The sequence below is a fragment of the Castor canadensis genome, chromosome 5 (genome assembly GCF_047511655.1).
Source record: "Castor canadensis chromosome 5, mCasCan1.hap1v2, whole genome shotgun sequence".
Taxonomy (NCBI): domain Eukaryota; kingdom Metazoa; phylum Chordata; class Mammalia; order Rodentia; family Castoridae; genus Castor; species Castor canadensis.
In genome coordinates this window covers 82420059-82435158 of record NC_133390.1, presented here as the reverse complement: position 1 = coordinate 82435158, position 15100 = coordinate 82420059, and the positions used below count along the sequence as shown (strand labels likewise).

General features: G+C 45.4%; 1 protein-coding gene and 1 long non-coding RNA gene across 7 annotated transcripts in view; one reads left to right on the top strand and one right to left on the bottom strand.

The window, feature by feature from the left end:
- The first annotated feature begins 1768 nt into the window (after positions 1–1768).
- Positions 1769–3304, top strand: LOC141423270 (uncharacterized). The gene is made up of 2 exons (XR_012447996.1): positions 1769–1920; positions 2578–3304. It is a non-coding gene; the product is annotated as an uncharacterized lncRNA (long non-coding RNA).
- Bcl6 (BCL6 transcription repressor) overlaps positions 3074–15100 on the bottom strand; it is a 51735-nt gene continuing 39708 nt past the window's right edge. For 5 of the 6 annotated variants that reach the window (XM_074073572.1, XM_020186340.2, XM_074073571.1 and 2 more), the window contains 7 exons: positions 13496–13717; positions 10799–11770; positions 10063–10247; positions 8521–8688; positions 7366–7496; positions 7124–7261; positions 3074–4261 (listed from right to left, as the gene is read on the bottom strand). In XM_074073572.1, coding sequence (XP_073929673.1) covers positions 4118–4261; positions 7124–7261; positions 7366–7496; positions 8521–8688; positions 10063–10247; positions 10799–11770; positions 13496–13717 — 1960 coding nt within the window. In that variant the 3' untranslated portion in view covers positions 3074–4117. The remainder of the gene's footprint in view (positions 4262–7123; positions 7262–7365; positions 7497–8520; positions 8689–10062; positions 10248–10798; positions 11771–13495; positions 13718–15100) is intronic. The other variant, XM_020186345.2, reaches the window with a different exon arrangement.

The following is a 15100-nucleotide window of genomic DNA, read 5'->3' as shown; positions in this document are numbered from 1 at the left end:
CCTCCTGCCTGGCTTGGCATCTTCCTTTTTAGAAGCCCACTCTCTTGTGGATTGCTGAAGCTTTCTCTTCTTTTTGATGATGGTGCCTGGCTGTCCCTGGATGCTACCCTGGGTATGGAGGGAACCATAGCCATGGCTGGTTGGGCTCATGTATCCTTTCTTAGAAGATTCCGGTCTTCTAAAGGAGGAACTGAAGGAACATTGTCTTTCCAAGGGGTCACAGTATTTTGTGTAAACCAATTTTTGTCTTATCTGGGAGAGATGCTAGCATACTTAAGCATCTACTATTAAGAGTTTTAGACCTAGTTAAAGAATATTTAAGGATCCTCCTAATGGCAAACATCCCACAAGCCTGGGTACCTACATGAATTACACTTTTTTTGGTTCTAGGACATAAGGACCCTCTCAGACAGTCCAAGTAGGGGGGTGAGAGGAATAAATGCAGGGACTGTATTATAACAAGACTATAAAAGAGGTGAACTCTCCTAGAAACTTAAGACCAGAAACCCCCAAACAATGGCAAGCTTCATGGAATCTGGTCCAGAAAAGTCATCCCAGTTCTGGGGACCTCACTCTAGTACTCTGCCATTAATGTGACTCAGCTACTGTCCAAGGGCTCTCTGCTTCTCTTCTACATTCCAAGTCTCATAGTGTTTTTCAAAGTGTGCCCCCGGTAGGGTATGAGACAATTTGCTATTAATTACTACTATGAGTGATACAGAGAAATGGAAACTCAGGTTTCAGAGAAAATAAGCCATTTCTCCCAAGAAGCTTAAGACTCGATAATTGAACTAAACTGGTTAACGTTCCAAAAACCAATTACTCGTGTGAACTCAGACACCTGGACACTTGTTGCACTGCATAACCTTGGACAAAGCCCTGCCTCCATTCCCTCATTTCTAAAATAAAACACTAACATCTCTTCTTTCTTAGTGTTGGGATAAGGAACAGAGCCTTTTCTCCATGTTTGCCCAGTCACTGGGTGGCAGCAGACAGGTCTCTTCACCTTTCCTCTAGTGCCTTGGTCCCCTCATGAGTCAGAGGAGTCATTGGAACTAGAGCGTACTTCTCACCCCATCCCTTCCAACTTCTAAACAGCTCTGCTTACGTCTACCCATCCACCTCTGTAGGCCTACTGTTATGGTTTGGATATAAAGTCCCCCCCTCCCCCGCAAAAGGGTCTTGTATTGAAAAGTTGGTCATCAGCTGGTGATGCTATTTTTGGAAACTCTCAAATTTTAGGAGGGGGACTAACTGAAAGAAGTAGGTCACTGGAGTCGTGTTCTTGAAGGCTGTACCTGAGCCCCCCATCTCTCTCTCTCTCTCTCTGCTTCCTGCCCACCATAAAGTGAGTACCCCTGCTACATGATCCTGCTGCCATGATGTTCTGCCTCACCACAGACCCAGAATCAGTGGAGCCAAGGACTATGCACTGAAACTGTGAGCTAAAATGTGTCTTTCCTCCCTAAACCTGTTATGTCAGGCATTCTGTAACAGGGACATCACAGTGGTAAGAAAGTTAATACACCTACTCTAATGCATACCTTCTCAAATGCCTTTCCTCTTTTAGAGGAGAATGTACAGAACATCACACATACCCTGCTTTATGTGACATGTTTTGGTAAAAATCTGCATTCGTGCCATGCTTTTGTAACAAAATTCTATGATCCCTTTGCCCTGGCTTATCTGTTTAGAAATGTTTTCCTTTTACTTATTATCGATCATCAATTGGCTGCTGTCACTCACTCTTTGACCTCCCCTTCTGTTGGAACACCACCCACAGTGTCTTCTCTGGCGGCGCTGTCTCTCTACTAAACAGTAATGATACGTAAACAGACTTGGAGACGCTCTGGGAGCAGAGGGACCTGGAGCCAGCCTCCCTTAGGCTTATGAATTGTCATTCCCGAAGCTGTCTGTTTTGTAAGTTCTTCTGCCAAGTTTCTATGGGAGCAGAGGGATCATTTTCTCTCTTTTCAAAGAGCAGGGTGAGTTGAGGCCTCAAGCTGGCAAGTCCTTTAAAGTCATTTTCAAAGGAAACCTGAGCTGAAAGGCCATGCGGTTGGCAGAGGGTGGTGTGACTTTCTGAAGCTCTCTCTGGGGCTTTGGGTGGTCAGCTCCCCTAAGCTTCCCAGCACGTGCTCAGAGCCTGCTGCAAAGCCACTGCCAAGGGACACCACTGTCTAACCAGTGGGCCTGTGTCCCTTCCCCATTGCCACCCAGGAGCAGGAAAGGGGGTGCAGACTTTTTCCTCTGGGCCAATTACCAGAACCTCATTTGCCCTCTCTGTTCTCAGGTCTTGTCAATCAAACTTGATCCTTGGGATTTTTTGAGGTGAAATAAAAGTGGGTGCCAAAAGCAGCTGGGGTAACTTACTCCTGAATCATGAAATCATAAATTATCTAGTTAACCCAATCCCTTGCTAGACAAGTTGGGAAGGGGACCCAGAAGGAAAACGGTGGTCTCAAGACCACAGGAGGAGGTGACTGAGTACAGCACAGAACTCTGGTCAAAGAGCATCTCTGTAGGGGTAAAGATTGACTTGGTCTCTAGCCATTGATAAATCTTCTGCATCCACAGATATCTGCCAGTCCCCAGAAGACACCAAAGACTTCAAATGCACTGAAGCCAAGAAAAGCCCTTGACCTGCCCCATATAACCAAGTGCAGAGACATGCATATAAAGCCAGAAGGCAAGATGAGCTTTCTCACTTTACAGAATGGGAAAACTGAGGCTCAGAGGAGGAAGAGTTGGGTATGTTTGTGTCCGAAGAGTGAGAACTGAAGTTATTGAAAGTTCAACCTGGAGCTGATTGAGAGTCAGTGCAACCTCTACACCTTCTTGTCCTTCATAACCAGAGTCTGGGGCCTGCAGTCCATCCTGGTGCTGGGAGCCAAGGTTAGTCTATTCCAATCCACCAGGGAAAAGTTCCAGCTTCATTTCAAATGACCACAAGCCCAAACTGGCCAGTACTCCCTCCCCTTCAAGAGCACTTCCCACTGGAGGACAAACTGAGCAAGCGGGACCCATCCATGTCCCCATTCCCACACAAGGAGTGAGTTTCAGAACGAGCTCATTTGGCTTTTCAACATTTTATTCTTATATTTATACAGCTATATTTTACAACGCGGTATGCAGTTTAGACACAGCCAAACCCTGTCTCCGGAGTAGTTATAACACAAGCATGACGCAGAATGGGATGAGACAAACATTCCCAAAGAGAGTTTAGTTAGTGACAACTTCAAGTCCTTGTGTCTGCCTACACTTCAAAAAGGGATGGCACACGCTCATCCATCATTGAAAACTTCTGTGAAAAAAGGCACCGTGAGGACGTTGTACAGGTATATACAAACTGAAAAGTAGAACAAAACTTCTGCAGCTTTTTTTTTTGTTTTTTGCTTTTTTTTAATACACACTTTGTAAATTGTAAACCTTCACTTGCAAAAAAATACAAATACACTGAGGCATTTTAGACAAAATATTTTCTTACTTATACAGATGCAATACTTAAAATATTCTCTTAAGTGCTCTTTCTCAATAAAGATTCTCAGATCCGTGTCTGCCTGCAGATACAAAATCGAGCCTTTAACGCAGTTTTATATTTTTAATATATCTTTTTTAGGTTTATATATTTATATTATATATATATATATTTATATATTTACAACTCTGCCATATATTCCTTCACCTTTGGTTAAAAAATTAAAGCCCTCTCTTTGATAACATACCGAAGTCTTGTCTTTTAAAAGAATGCACATTTACATACAAAAGAAACATCTGTTCCCACAAAACATATACATTCCTCATTTCGCAGGCTAAGTCAAGTCAGAACTTTTGCATCCTTACTCTCCCACTTTGATATAGAAAATGATTTTGCTTTTTGCTGACATGGATCGCCTTACACATAGGAGAAGAAGCGATATTATTTTCTTAATGTTTTACGGCAGTGAGGGAAGGGAGGCGCACCCGGTCCCCGCCCCGCCCGCCCGCCCGCCCCCGCGATGGTTTGCACTAGTGGATGAGAGAGGCACTACGTCATGGGATGAGGGGAAGTGTTACAGTATCCTTTGGGTAGATTCTGAGAAGGGGCTGGAGAGGAAAAGCATCGACACTCCATGCTTCAGCAGGCTTTGGGGAGCTCCGGAGGCAGGTCGGTGGCGGACACGCGGTACTGCACCTTGGTGTTGGTGATGGCGCCATGCTTCTGGCGCAAGTGAAGTCGCAGCTGGCTTTTGTGACGAAAGTGCAGGTTACACTTCTCGCACTAGAGAGACACCAGAAGCACGCGGTTAGCTGTCATCAACCCAGGAAACGAGTCGTGACTTAGAGAACCGGAGAAGGAGATTTCTCCCTGAGTAGGACTTAAGGCAGCCAGGTTAAGAAGCCGTTTAAATCTGGGCTTCCGCTAGGGATTAGCAAACATTGTGCAAAGGGCCCCGCCTTGCCTTCCAAAGTGTCACTCATGCCTTCCACTGGCTTGAGACATCCTTCTCTGACTTAATCGCACCAGGCAAGTCTTATCCAAAAGATAAGCCCAGGTGCAAACCTGCCTAGTTATTAAGGCATTTCTGAATCTCTCTGAGATAAAAATAATCCCTCTCGCCTTTGGATCTCACATTCAGAACCTTGCCACACAGCCATCCCTAGGTATCAAGGGGATAATATCACAAAACTTCATCTTTGTCCTAGTACCTAGCAGAACACGCCTCTCAGGCAAATTGTGCAATGACTCAAATGTGTCTGGACAAATGGATTGGACCCATCTGAATTCGAGGACATTCTGGAGTCTCAGATGTTTTTCAATATGCAGTTACATTCTTTCATAGGGCGTTCACTGAGATAACCTAGCAAAGCATTAGCAAGTAAAGCTGTTTCTCACTTTGATCCAAGGAATAGTTGATGATAGTTTTTGTGGAAAAAGTTACTAAAAAGTAAAATGAATGACTACATGTAATGGGGTTAACCTAGACCAGATCCCGGAACAGAAAAGGAGCATTGTTAGGTAACAATTAAGCAAATCCCAGCATAGTATGGACTTCAGTTTATAATTATGTATCAATATTGGTTCATTAACTGTGATAAATGTTAACAAAAGAGAAAACTGGGTACACATGGGAAGCTGGTATATAATATTTGCAGCCTTTCAGTACATCTAAAACTATTCTAAAATAAGAGTGTTATAGGACTGGGCACACTAGCTTATGCTGTAATCCCAGCTGTTTAGGAGGTGGAGATCCAGAGGAGCACAGTGTGAGGTCAGCCTGGGCAAGACCACATATGAACAAACAAGCAGGGAATGGTGGAGCATAGCTATAACCCCAGCTACACGGAAGGTATTGTGGTCTCAGGCCAGAGCAAAAAGTAAGACCCTGTCTTAAAAATAATAACTGAAAGTACAAAGGGCTCAAGTACTAGACTGCTTTCCTAGACTGTACTATAAAATATGTTCAGGTGGAGAGCATGTTTTAGGGTAAAAATGGAAATAGATTTAGAAAACAGATAAATAAATGAATAAGTAAATATTTCTTTTTTTTTTTTTTTTTTTTGGGAAAAAAAGTCAAAGCAGTGAGTAAAGAGCCCTGGCCTTGGAAGACATGGGTCCATTATACCTATGCCTCCACTTCTGTTGTCCTGAGCATGTCATTCTTCCCTCTAGGCTTTGCTCTTCCTTCCGTAAGGGCCACTCTCAACTCTGAAGTCCTCTGCATGTATACAACACAGCGGGTGTTTATTGTACTCTTACTAATGCACAAGCTAACCTGAACATTTGATTGAATTAGTTAATTTAATATAACCACACCGTGGGGTAGGTACTATTTTCAGGCTCATTTTACACATGAGGAAATTAAGCCACTCAGAGGGCAACTACTTTTCCCCAAGAACAAACAGCAAGTAAGGAGATCATCACCCAAAGCCTTATGAACAAGTGAACCCCAACAGACACATTTTCAGGTTAACATCTGGGACGGGGGTGAACCATTCATTGATTAGTTTCCGTGCCCACAGCCACCCAGAGTAATGCCACATACTCCTCAAAGCAACCACAGACAAGAGGTAAACAAAGTTGTGTGGCTGTGTTCCAATTATACTCCATCTATGTTCACTGAAATTTAAACTTCATTTAACTTGCAATGTCACAAAATATTATTTATTTATCTATCTATTTATTTCTTTTGGTGGTACTGAGTTTTAAACTCTGTTGCTAAGCAGGCATCTACCACTTGAGCCACACCTCCAACCCTTTTTGCTGTGGTTATTCTGGAAACAGGGTCTTGTTTTTTGCCCAGGCTGGTCTGAACTGCAATCTGCCTATTTTATGCTTCTTGTCATAGCTGGGATGACAAGCATGCACCACCATGCCCAGTTTTATTCTTTTCTTTTTTGTATTAAAAAAAAAAAAGCATTTTTAGCTCATGCAATGTTCCAAATTTAACGTGCAAGCCATCGAGACCCTGCTTTAGGACATAATTCTAATGGCCTGTTCATAGCACTGTTCTATACACTGGTCACTTGCTCTTTCTTGAAATGGTCTTTCTCTGCTTTTTGTTTTTGTTTTTTTCTTATAACATCACATTTTTCTGGTTCTCTTCCTACTCCAAGACTGGTCCTTTTCAAACACCTTAGCTACTGTTATACATCCAGCACAGGATCAGAGTGTGGACTTCAGTTTATAATTATGTATCAGTATTGGTTCATTAATTGTAATAAATGTATCCAAACAAATAAGATGTTAACAAAAGAGGAAACTGGGGACACATGGGAAACTGGGTATATAATATCTGCAACCTTTCTATAAATCTAAAACTATTTTAAAATAAGACTGTAGGCACCCAGTAAGTATCTATGGAATGAATGAATGACCCCAAAATCTCTATCTTCATAGTCTGGGCCTTTTTCCTAAGGCTTGGGGTAACTAGTCCAATGCCTCCATTTCAAAGATGGACACACTGAGACCTAGGATTGTCAAGTAGGATCTCTTTAACAACCAGGCCCAGATCTGGGTCTCACAACCATCAGCTCAACAGTCACCACCACACTGTATGCTTCTGATTGGAGCAGACAGTTCACTGCCTCACCCTCCATCCCCTCTTCCCAGGTCAGCCAGAGGTCACAGGGGCTTACATACATGGTAAGGTTTCTCTCCTGTGTGGATACGCAGGTGACTTTTCAGAGTCTGAAGGTGCCGGAAGCGGGTGCCACAGATTTCACAGGGATAGGGCTTCTCTCCAGTGTGGATGAGCACATGGGCACGGAGGTGGGCCACCTGAAGGAAGAGTCCAGCATGAGAGGCTCTGCCAGGGTGGGCTTAAGACCTTCTGGCAGGTCCTCAACCTGCCCAGGGATCTGCTCACCAGGCTGCCTGCTTACCTGTACGAATCTGGCTCCACAGGTTTCGCATTTGTAGGGCTTCTCTCCAGAGTGAATTCGAGTATGGGTTTTCAGGTTGGCTGGCCGGTTGAACTGGGCCCCGCAGATGTTGCAACGATAGGGTTTCTCACCTGTTACCCAGAGAAAGGGAAAAGGGAAAGCCATATTCAACAGAGAAGGTCTCCTTTGGCCCTGGCCCATGGATGTCAAGGTAAACTGCCCCTCTCCGAGGCCTCTTGTGCCTTCCCTTCTCCAGAGGTCTGTTCCCTGGATTCCTTGCCCCCTCTCTCACTCAGACATCAGCCTACCTTGCAGGGGACAAGGCTGAGAAATGAGGAGTGGCATGGCAGGGCAGAAACAACGTTAGCTGTGGGTCAGGAGTGGAAGTTCCTGGAAGGCTGGGATCATCTACCCGCAGGATTTGGCAAGATACTGTCCTTCTCTGGGCCTCAGTTTCCCTCTATGAATGGGTGGGGCTAGTTTAGATGACCTGGGAAGAACTTCTGGCTCTTCCCATGGATGAGGCTGGTGCAATAGGCCACACCCTCACCTGGGAGATACAACCAGGCTGCTCTGGTTTCTCTTCAGAGCAATCATACTTTTCCACTTGTGGCAAATACTGCTGTATTCCACTTGCAAAAGGGGCAGGGTGTGGGTCAGGCAGAGGAAATCAATCAAAGAGCTAAACCTTTCACCATGGAAAGTTTCTGGGATAATGGGGCCACTAGGTTTAGGAGGCAGTAAACTTCCACAGCAATCAAGTTGTATGATGGAATGCCAGTTGATCGATAAGGAACAAATCCTTGGAGGACATCAAGAGGCCTTTAGTTTTTTCCTGACTTTACAAAAATCCACTTTGCCACTTTGAAGAAGCCTTAGCTTCTTCATCTGTACAGCGGGACTGACACTTCTAACCTCAGCAAAGGCAGAGAAGCAGGACAGAGAGTCTCAGAGGAAAGACAAAGAATACAGGGAGTGGACAAGCTCTTCAGTGAGGACAATACAGGTTTAAGCCCCTCATTCAGGGCAGTACAGGGCCTACTTCTTGCCTCATTCCACCAGGTCCAAGGCCCCATAGTGTTTTCCCTAGAATTCTCTCCGTGTCCTGCCCCTGAGAATCCTGGGATTCTCAGGTGGGGTGGGGCAGGGCCATACCCGTATGGACGGTCTTGTGGCTGGCGAGGTTGCCCTTGTAGCGGAAGGAGGCCTGGCAGCGGTCACACTTGTAGGGTTTGTCACTGTGGGTCTGCAGCGTATGCCTCTTGAGCGAGGCCTCCTCAGAGAAGCGGCAGTCACATTCATTGCAGAAGAAGGCCCCGTTCTCTGTTGGAGGGTGGATGGACACCACGTCAGCATGAGGGAGATAGGGCTCTAAGGCCTCCCTCTTCTGGAGTTACCCAAACTGGGCCCCCAGAGTCCCCCACCAACACTCATGGAAGCCCCAGAGAAAGGGACCTGTGGGGTTTCACTTTTTTTATCATTTAGAATCTCAGTCATGGAGGAGAAAGATTAAAGACAGACTGAATATTGGGTATGCAAGGCAAGTTCAAACGAACAGGCTCCCATGTCCTGCACCCGTTTGAGGAAAGAGGGACAGAGTTCTACATTCTCCCCAGGAGCTCCAAGAACTCCCTTTCTTATTAGTTCACTGTTTGATTTACATTCACACACAGTAGCCCTGGAGTAAGACCCTTCACCCCTCCGAGCCTCTCTCTGTGTCTCCATCTCCAAAGTCAGGATAACAATCTCTGTCCTGCCTACTACACAAAATAAATCAAAGCACTGTAGGGACATGAGATCCAAGTCAAATTCCATTCTACTTTGAAGTCATTGAAGGAGGGATTCATGATGAAGATTCCATACTCATCCTTGCACCTGTCTGAATTTTATGCCTCCTAAACCCTTCTGTGAGATGGGGAACCAAAGATGATGGCAGAAGTGGAAAAACAGAGGCCCAGAGAGGAGAAACTGGAGAGCAGAGCAAGGCTACCAGGAAGGGACAGTCCCCGCTCTCCCTTTGAGTAAAGATCTATGATCCTGTGCCAAACCTCTCACTATAAACAACTGGTTTTTTAATTTTTATTATAAGAATTTGAAAATGACATGTCTTGGTGATTTAACCCTGATTAGGTATTGACTGGGTCATAATAGAACAGCCAGCACTGCTTTTATCTAATAAAAACTGGGATGCCAATCACTGGCTATCCAGAAATGTTAATAATTCAGTCCAACTAACTTAATTCTGCTAGCATTTTCTGAGTACCTCCTCCATGCTAGGGACCTACTAGGACCTGTGGAGGATAGGGAAATGCATAAGGCCAGGTATTTCTCCACAGAGAATCTGACATCTAGCAGGGAATACTAACATGCACAAAGGCCAATGCAGTTCCAGCTCAAAGAGACTGAGAAACCTCAGGGAGTTCCAGCCAGTCCTGCAAACTACCTTTGCTAGAACAAAGCTGAAGACTGCTTAGTCAGTCTCAATATCCCAGGTTAACTCCAATACTCTACCCCTTATTTTGGTCAGCCCAGTTCACTGAGAGGCAGAGAGTAGGGTGATCCGTTGGTGATTTTAAGTACTAATGGATTTTTAATTGGGAAAGTCTCCCAAATGGACAACAGTACAAATAAAATGAAAACACAAAACTGATGGAGTAAAGGGTCTTCCTTTTCCTTGGCAAAGGGGAAGAGACTCACCACAGCTGGAATCGGAGTACTCAGACTGGGTCTCTCCCATCTCCTCGGGGAATGTAGGGCCAGTAGTATGGAGGCACATCTCTGCATGCTGTGGGGACTGAGAGCCACAGGATGTGCACTTGGGGGCGTGCATGTAGAGTGGCGAGTGACTCTCACTGCTGCTGCGGGGTGAGCCTGTCAGGGACCTGTGGACGTAAACACAGAGCCTCAGTAGCTGCAGCAGGAGCCGCAGGGAAGAACAGTCTATATGGCCTCCATGCCACTCCTCCCTGTGCTCAGACTATCCCAGAGACTACAGTGACCCCACTCTGGCTCTGGGGCTCAGGGTCACCCTCCAGCTTGCTTCCAAACACCATCTGCAAGACAGCACAAGTCAGGACCAAATCAAGCCCAAACTCCACTCCCTGGCCCAGTGGCTTTCCCTCAATACTGCAACCTACAGACTCTGTCAGTCTGAGGGAAGTATGAGGGTCCCCTGTCACATGAAGACCACAGGAAGTGCCTTTTCGATCTGTGGAACTACCTTTTCTCATAGAAGGGAATGATCTCTCTTGCTATGAAAAACACACTTAAAGCATAAAATACTTCCTTACTTAATTCACTCAGGCACTAATGCTACCTGCCAAGATGCTCAGCATTTCAGGCAAAAAAGAGAACACAGCTCCTGCATCCATCAGCAGAAATGAGCTGTGCCCAGGTAATCCCTGACCTCAGACCCAGTGGTCTCTGAAATCACCTGTTGACAATATTATTGAGCCGGCTGGCTTGGGGGATGGTAGAGTCCTCCCCACTGGCACTGAGTTTGGTTGGGGACTGGAGATCAAGGTTCTCAGGCTCCATGGATGGTTGGCAAGCAGATGGGGCAGTGTAGACCCTCGGGGAAAGGCGGCCCAGCTCAGCCTGCTCAGGCCCCTCTGGTTTGGCATTCTGGTTGAGGCTGTTGAGCACGATGAACTTGTATTTCTTCCAGTTGCAAGCTTTGGGGTCAGTGGGGCTCTTGGCTGGAGGGGAGCCAGAGGCCTGAAGGATGCAGGCATTCTTGCTGCTGCAGGACTCCGTGGGTGAGTTGGGTTGGCAGTCGGATTTCTGAGGGCTCTGTGGACTAACCAGACCCTTCCGGTTCAAAGGTGCACTGGGAGGCTCGAAATGCAGGGCAATCTCATCTTCCGAAGAAGGTCTCTCTTCTTCTTTGCTGGCCTTGTCACAGGGGAAGTATGGGGCATTCCGGACTGTAGGGGCAGCAGGCTTGGGGCCCTCAGCCACACTGTAGTGCATGTCACTTCGTGCCTCCTCTGGGACTGCCTCCTTGGGTGAGTAGATGCTGCTGTGGCACATGCTGGGGGGTACCTCCATGGTCGGACGGCTGTATTCACTGGGGCCTGGCCTGCCATTATCACAGGGGAGGGTCCGCTCCTTGGGGAAGGGGTTGGCCACTGGCATCCGGGCATCTCGCAGCTCCTCATCAGAGAAGAGGAAGCTACTGACCGGAAGGTGGCTGTACATGGGATAAGAGGCTGGCGGTGTAGACAGGCCGCTGTACAGGCTGGGGGCAAAGGCTCTGCTCTCACAGCCAGGGTTGGTTCTTAGTGGCAGGTTGTTCTCCACCACCTCACGGCTCCGGTAGGCCATGATGTCTTGGGGCATCAGCATCCGGCTGTTCAGGAATTCTTCACGAGGAGGTTTCATGGTAGGAACCATCTCTGCTTCACTGTTGGAGAAAAAAGAGAAAAGCCACAGGACACAAAATTAGAGCTGTTCAGCAGATGACCTTCCAGTGACACTGTTATGTAACCACATCTGTGCTTAAGTCAGCTAGACATAGCAGAATGTGGCTGTGGTGTAGGGAAACACAATTACACAGCATTGACACTGGAAATCTAGCAATCTAGGCCACAGTCGAGGAAACTGAGGCCCAGAGAAGGGAGATGAGTTACACACTTAGTGACTGATTAGACAGGAGCTTGAAAACTGAAGGCACATGTGTATGTGTGTCTGGCAATCTATAACTCTTCTGATGTTATAGAACTTTCTAGCTTACATAAAGCTTTCAAAGCCCTCATCTCTTTTCACACACGCAAATCCTACAAGGAAAGAAAAGCAGGTATTTTACATATACAGAAACAAGAAGAGAAGGATTATACCATGCAGGTACTATTCTTCCAGAGGATCATAAACAAACTAGTTTGCTATCAAAGAAAAGATCTGCCCCATAATTAAATAGATTCTCAGGGAAGTTTATGATGGACAGTAGGCAGTGAATGCCAGGGCAAGAAACACAGGCTCTGGAGCAGCCAGACCTCATTTGCAAAACCAGCTGTGCCACTTGGTGTCTATGTGACCTGTGGTAGGTTATTTAACCATTCGGAGCACAAGGACTGGCCTATGGAAAGTACTAGCAAATGACACCAATAATGATTTTTGCCACCATTATCACCCACAGGAGACAAAGAGCTCTGACTACAAATACTTGAAGGGACATTACGTGAGGGGAAAAAAAAGCCAGCTCAGCATGACCACAGTGAACAAGAAGCAGGGAGCAGATGCTGCAGAAGCCAAGTTTCCAACTGTCCAGAGTGGACTGTGTGGCTCTGGGAACACTGAGTTCCTAGTTCCTGAAAGTGACCAAATTCAGGCTGGAAAACCCTTCTTTTGAGTGAGGATACAATCATCCTAGAGCAGCTGGGCCAAATGGTTCTGAAGAAGTTAAGCCCAGAGTCTCATTCCATTTAGCAAAGCGCTTCCCTTCTTTGGTTCTCAGGATCCCTCACTTTTCATGTTTATCAACCCTTGAGCAGGGGTTTAGACCCAGTGAACTCAATTCAGTTTACTAACTGTCTTCCCTAATAGGAGCAGGGCGATACAAAATATGAGCAAAAGCAGCTCCTACAAACTACAGCAGCTCACAGCCTGGTAGGGTACCAAGGGACATAGGTAAATAGTTGTAACAGATCTTAGGGAGAACTAAAATATATATGCAAACTTAAAAGAGAAGGAAGGGCTGAGGACAAGCAAGATGCTCCTGAACACAGAAGAAGAGCCAAAGGAGGAACAGAAAAGCTTGCAGAGATGCTGGTATCCAGGCTTGGCCTTGCAAGATGGGTGGGAAGAAAGGCCAAGAAGAAAACAGGAGGTGGCAATGCATAGGACCTATCTGGATAGCTGTAAGGGGTCAAGTTTTCCTGGAGTTCAAGAGTTAAGAAGGATAGAAGTAGGGCTAGGGGTTTGACTGAAGTGGTAGAGGGCTTGCCTAGCAAGCACAAGGTCCTAAGTTCAAACCCCAGTACTGGGGAGGAAAAAAAAAGAAGGGTTCAATAATAGTGGAAATGTAGAAGCTCGAAAGGACTATTTTTTCCTGTATGCATGAATTATGAAGGATTTTTGATCCAGAACCACCCCTCCTGTCTCCAAGGCTTCCACCTAAGTGGCAGCTCACCTGGCCTTGATAAACTTTCGGCACGTGTCCACAACATGCTCCATCTGCAGGTACAGAGCTGTGGCCATCACGGCCATGATGTTGCCTTCCCGCAGGTTGAGCCGAGATGTGTACATGAAGTCCAGGAGGATGCAGAACCCTTCGGGGTTGATTTCAGGATCCAGATTGATCACACTAAGGTTGCATTTCAACTGGTCTGTGAAGATGCTGTAGAACAGGCCACTGTAAAACAAACAAATGTCCCACTGCCATAGACATAGAGAATCTGCGATGGCTTATAGGACCAATGATGCTCAGCTCCTCTTCCCAGGGCCTTGATCTACAACTTCCATGGCAATTAATAACAGCTTGTACTCATGGAGAGCCTCCCAAATGCAGAGAGTCTTTAAGTACTTTAAATACATTAGCCTGTCTTCCTCAGAACCCTGCAAAGTGGGTGGGTACTACCATGTTTCACCTTTACAAATGGGGGAACTCAGATGATAGAGATCAAGTAGTATTCTCAAAGTCACAGCGTCTGTTTTCTTTTAGACTTAACTGCATGGATTATCAGAGTTAAATTTAGCACTCATTTGCAGGAACTATTCTTAGTCTATATCTCTGGGATGTTTCTCTTCTTGTTCTATCACATTACCCTTATTTAAAAAATCTATTGTATATTTTTAAGAAGTGAGTTAGGTGTGTGTGAAAAATAAAAATATGCCCATATATTATAGTCTGCTACTTTTCTCACAGTTCATAGATGATCAGAAGACCAGCTACTCCTAGAAGGTTCAAGTCAAATTTCACCTCCAGGTCCCATGTTGTCCAGTAGAGAAAAAAGTACTCAATTCAAAACTAGAATTCAAGGCTGTCATCTCAATTCTACTCTTTCTGAGTAGGTTGTCAGAAGTAAGGCAGATTTTCAGCAATAAGTAACTATGCAACCTTGGCCAAGATGCTTAACTTCTTTGGTTTCCTTACTTACAAAGTAGGAATAACATCTGCTCTAGGTTTGTGGCAAGAATAAAGATGTTAAGGGTATAAAACCATGCTGGCCACATGGTAAATTCTCACTGAACATTAGCTATTATTTTTGTATCTCCATAAGCCTCTGGTCTCTAAACTTCAAAAAAATATTGGGGCAGTACTAGAATTTGAACTCAGGGTTTCCTGCTTGCTAGGCAGGTGTTCTTCCTCTTAAGCCACATTCCCAACCCTTTTTATTTTTTGGACAGAGTCTTATGTATTTTCCCAGGGCTGACCTCAAACCAAAATCCTCATACTCATCCAGCCTCCCATGTAGCTGGATCTATAGCTATGTACCACCATGTCCAGCTTGTTTGCTGAGATGGAATCTTGCTAACATTTTGCCTGACTGGACTTGAGCTGTGATCTCTACACTATTTTTAAAAAGTGCTGATAATCAATGTTAGCTAATTCTCTAATTGCAGTAGAAATTCCTGATTCTACATCAGTTACCTGTACTTTGCTTTTGTCATCTATAAAATGGAGGAACAGTACCATCCATAACACAGATGGCTACTAGGAAGATCTAAGAAGAGACTTAATATAACATTGCTCTAAAAACTTGAGATACTGGCAATTATGAGGAATTAGCTGGCT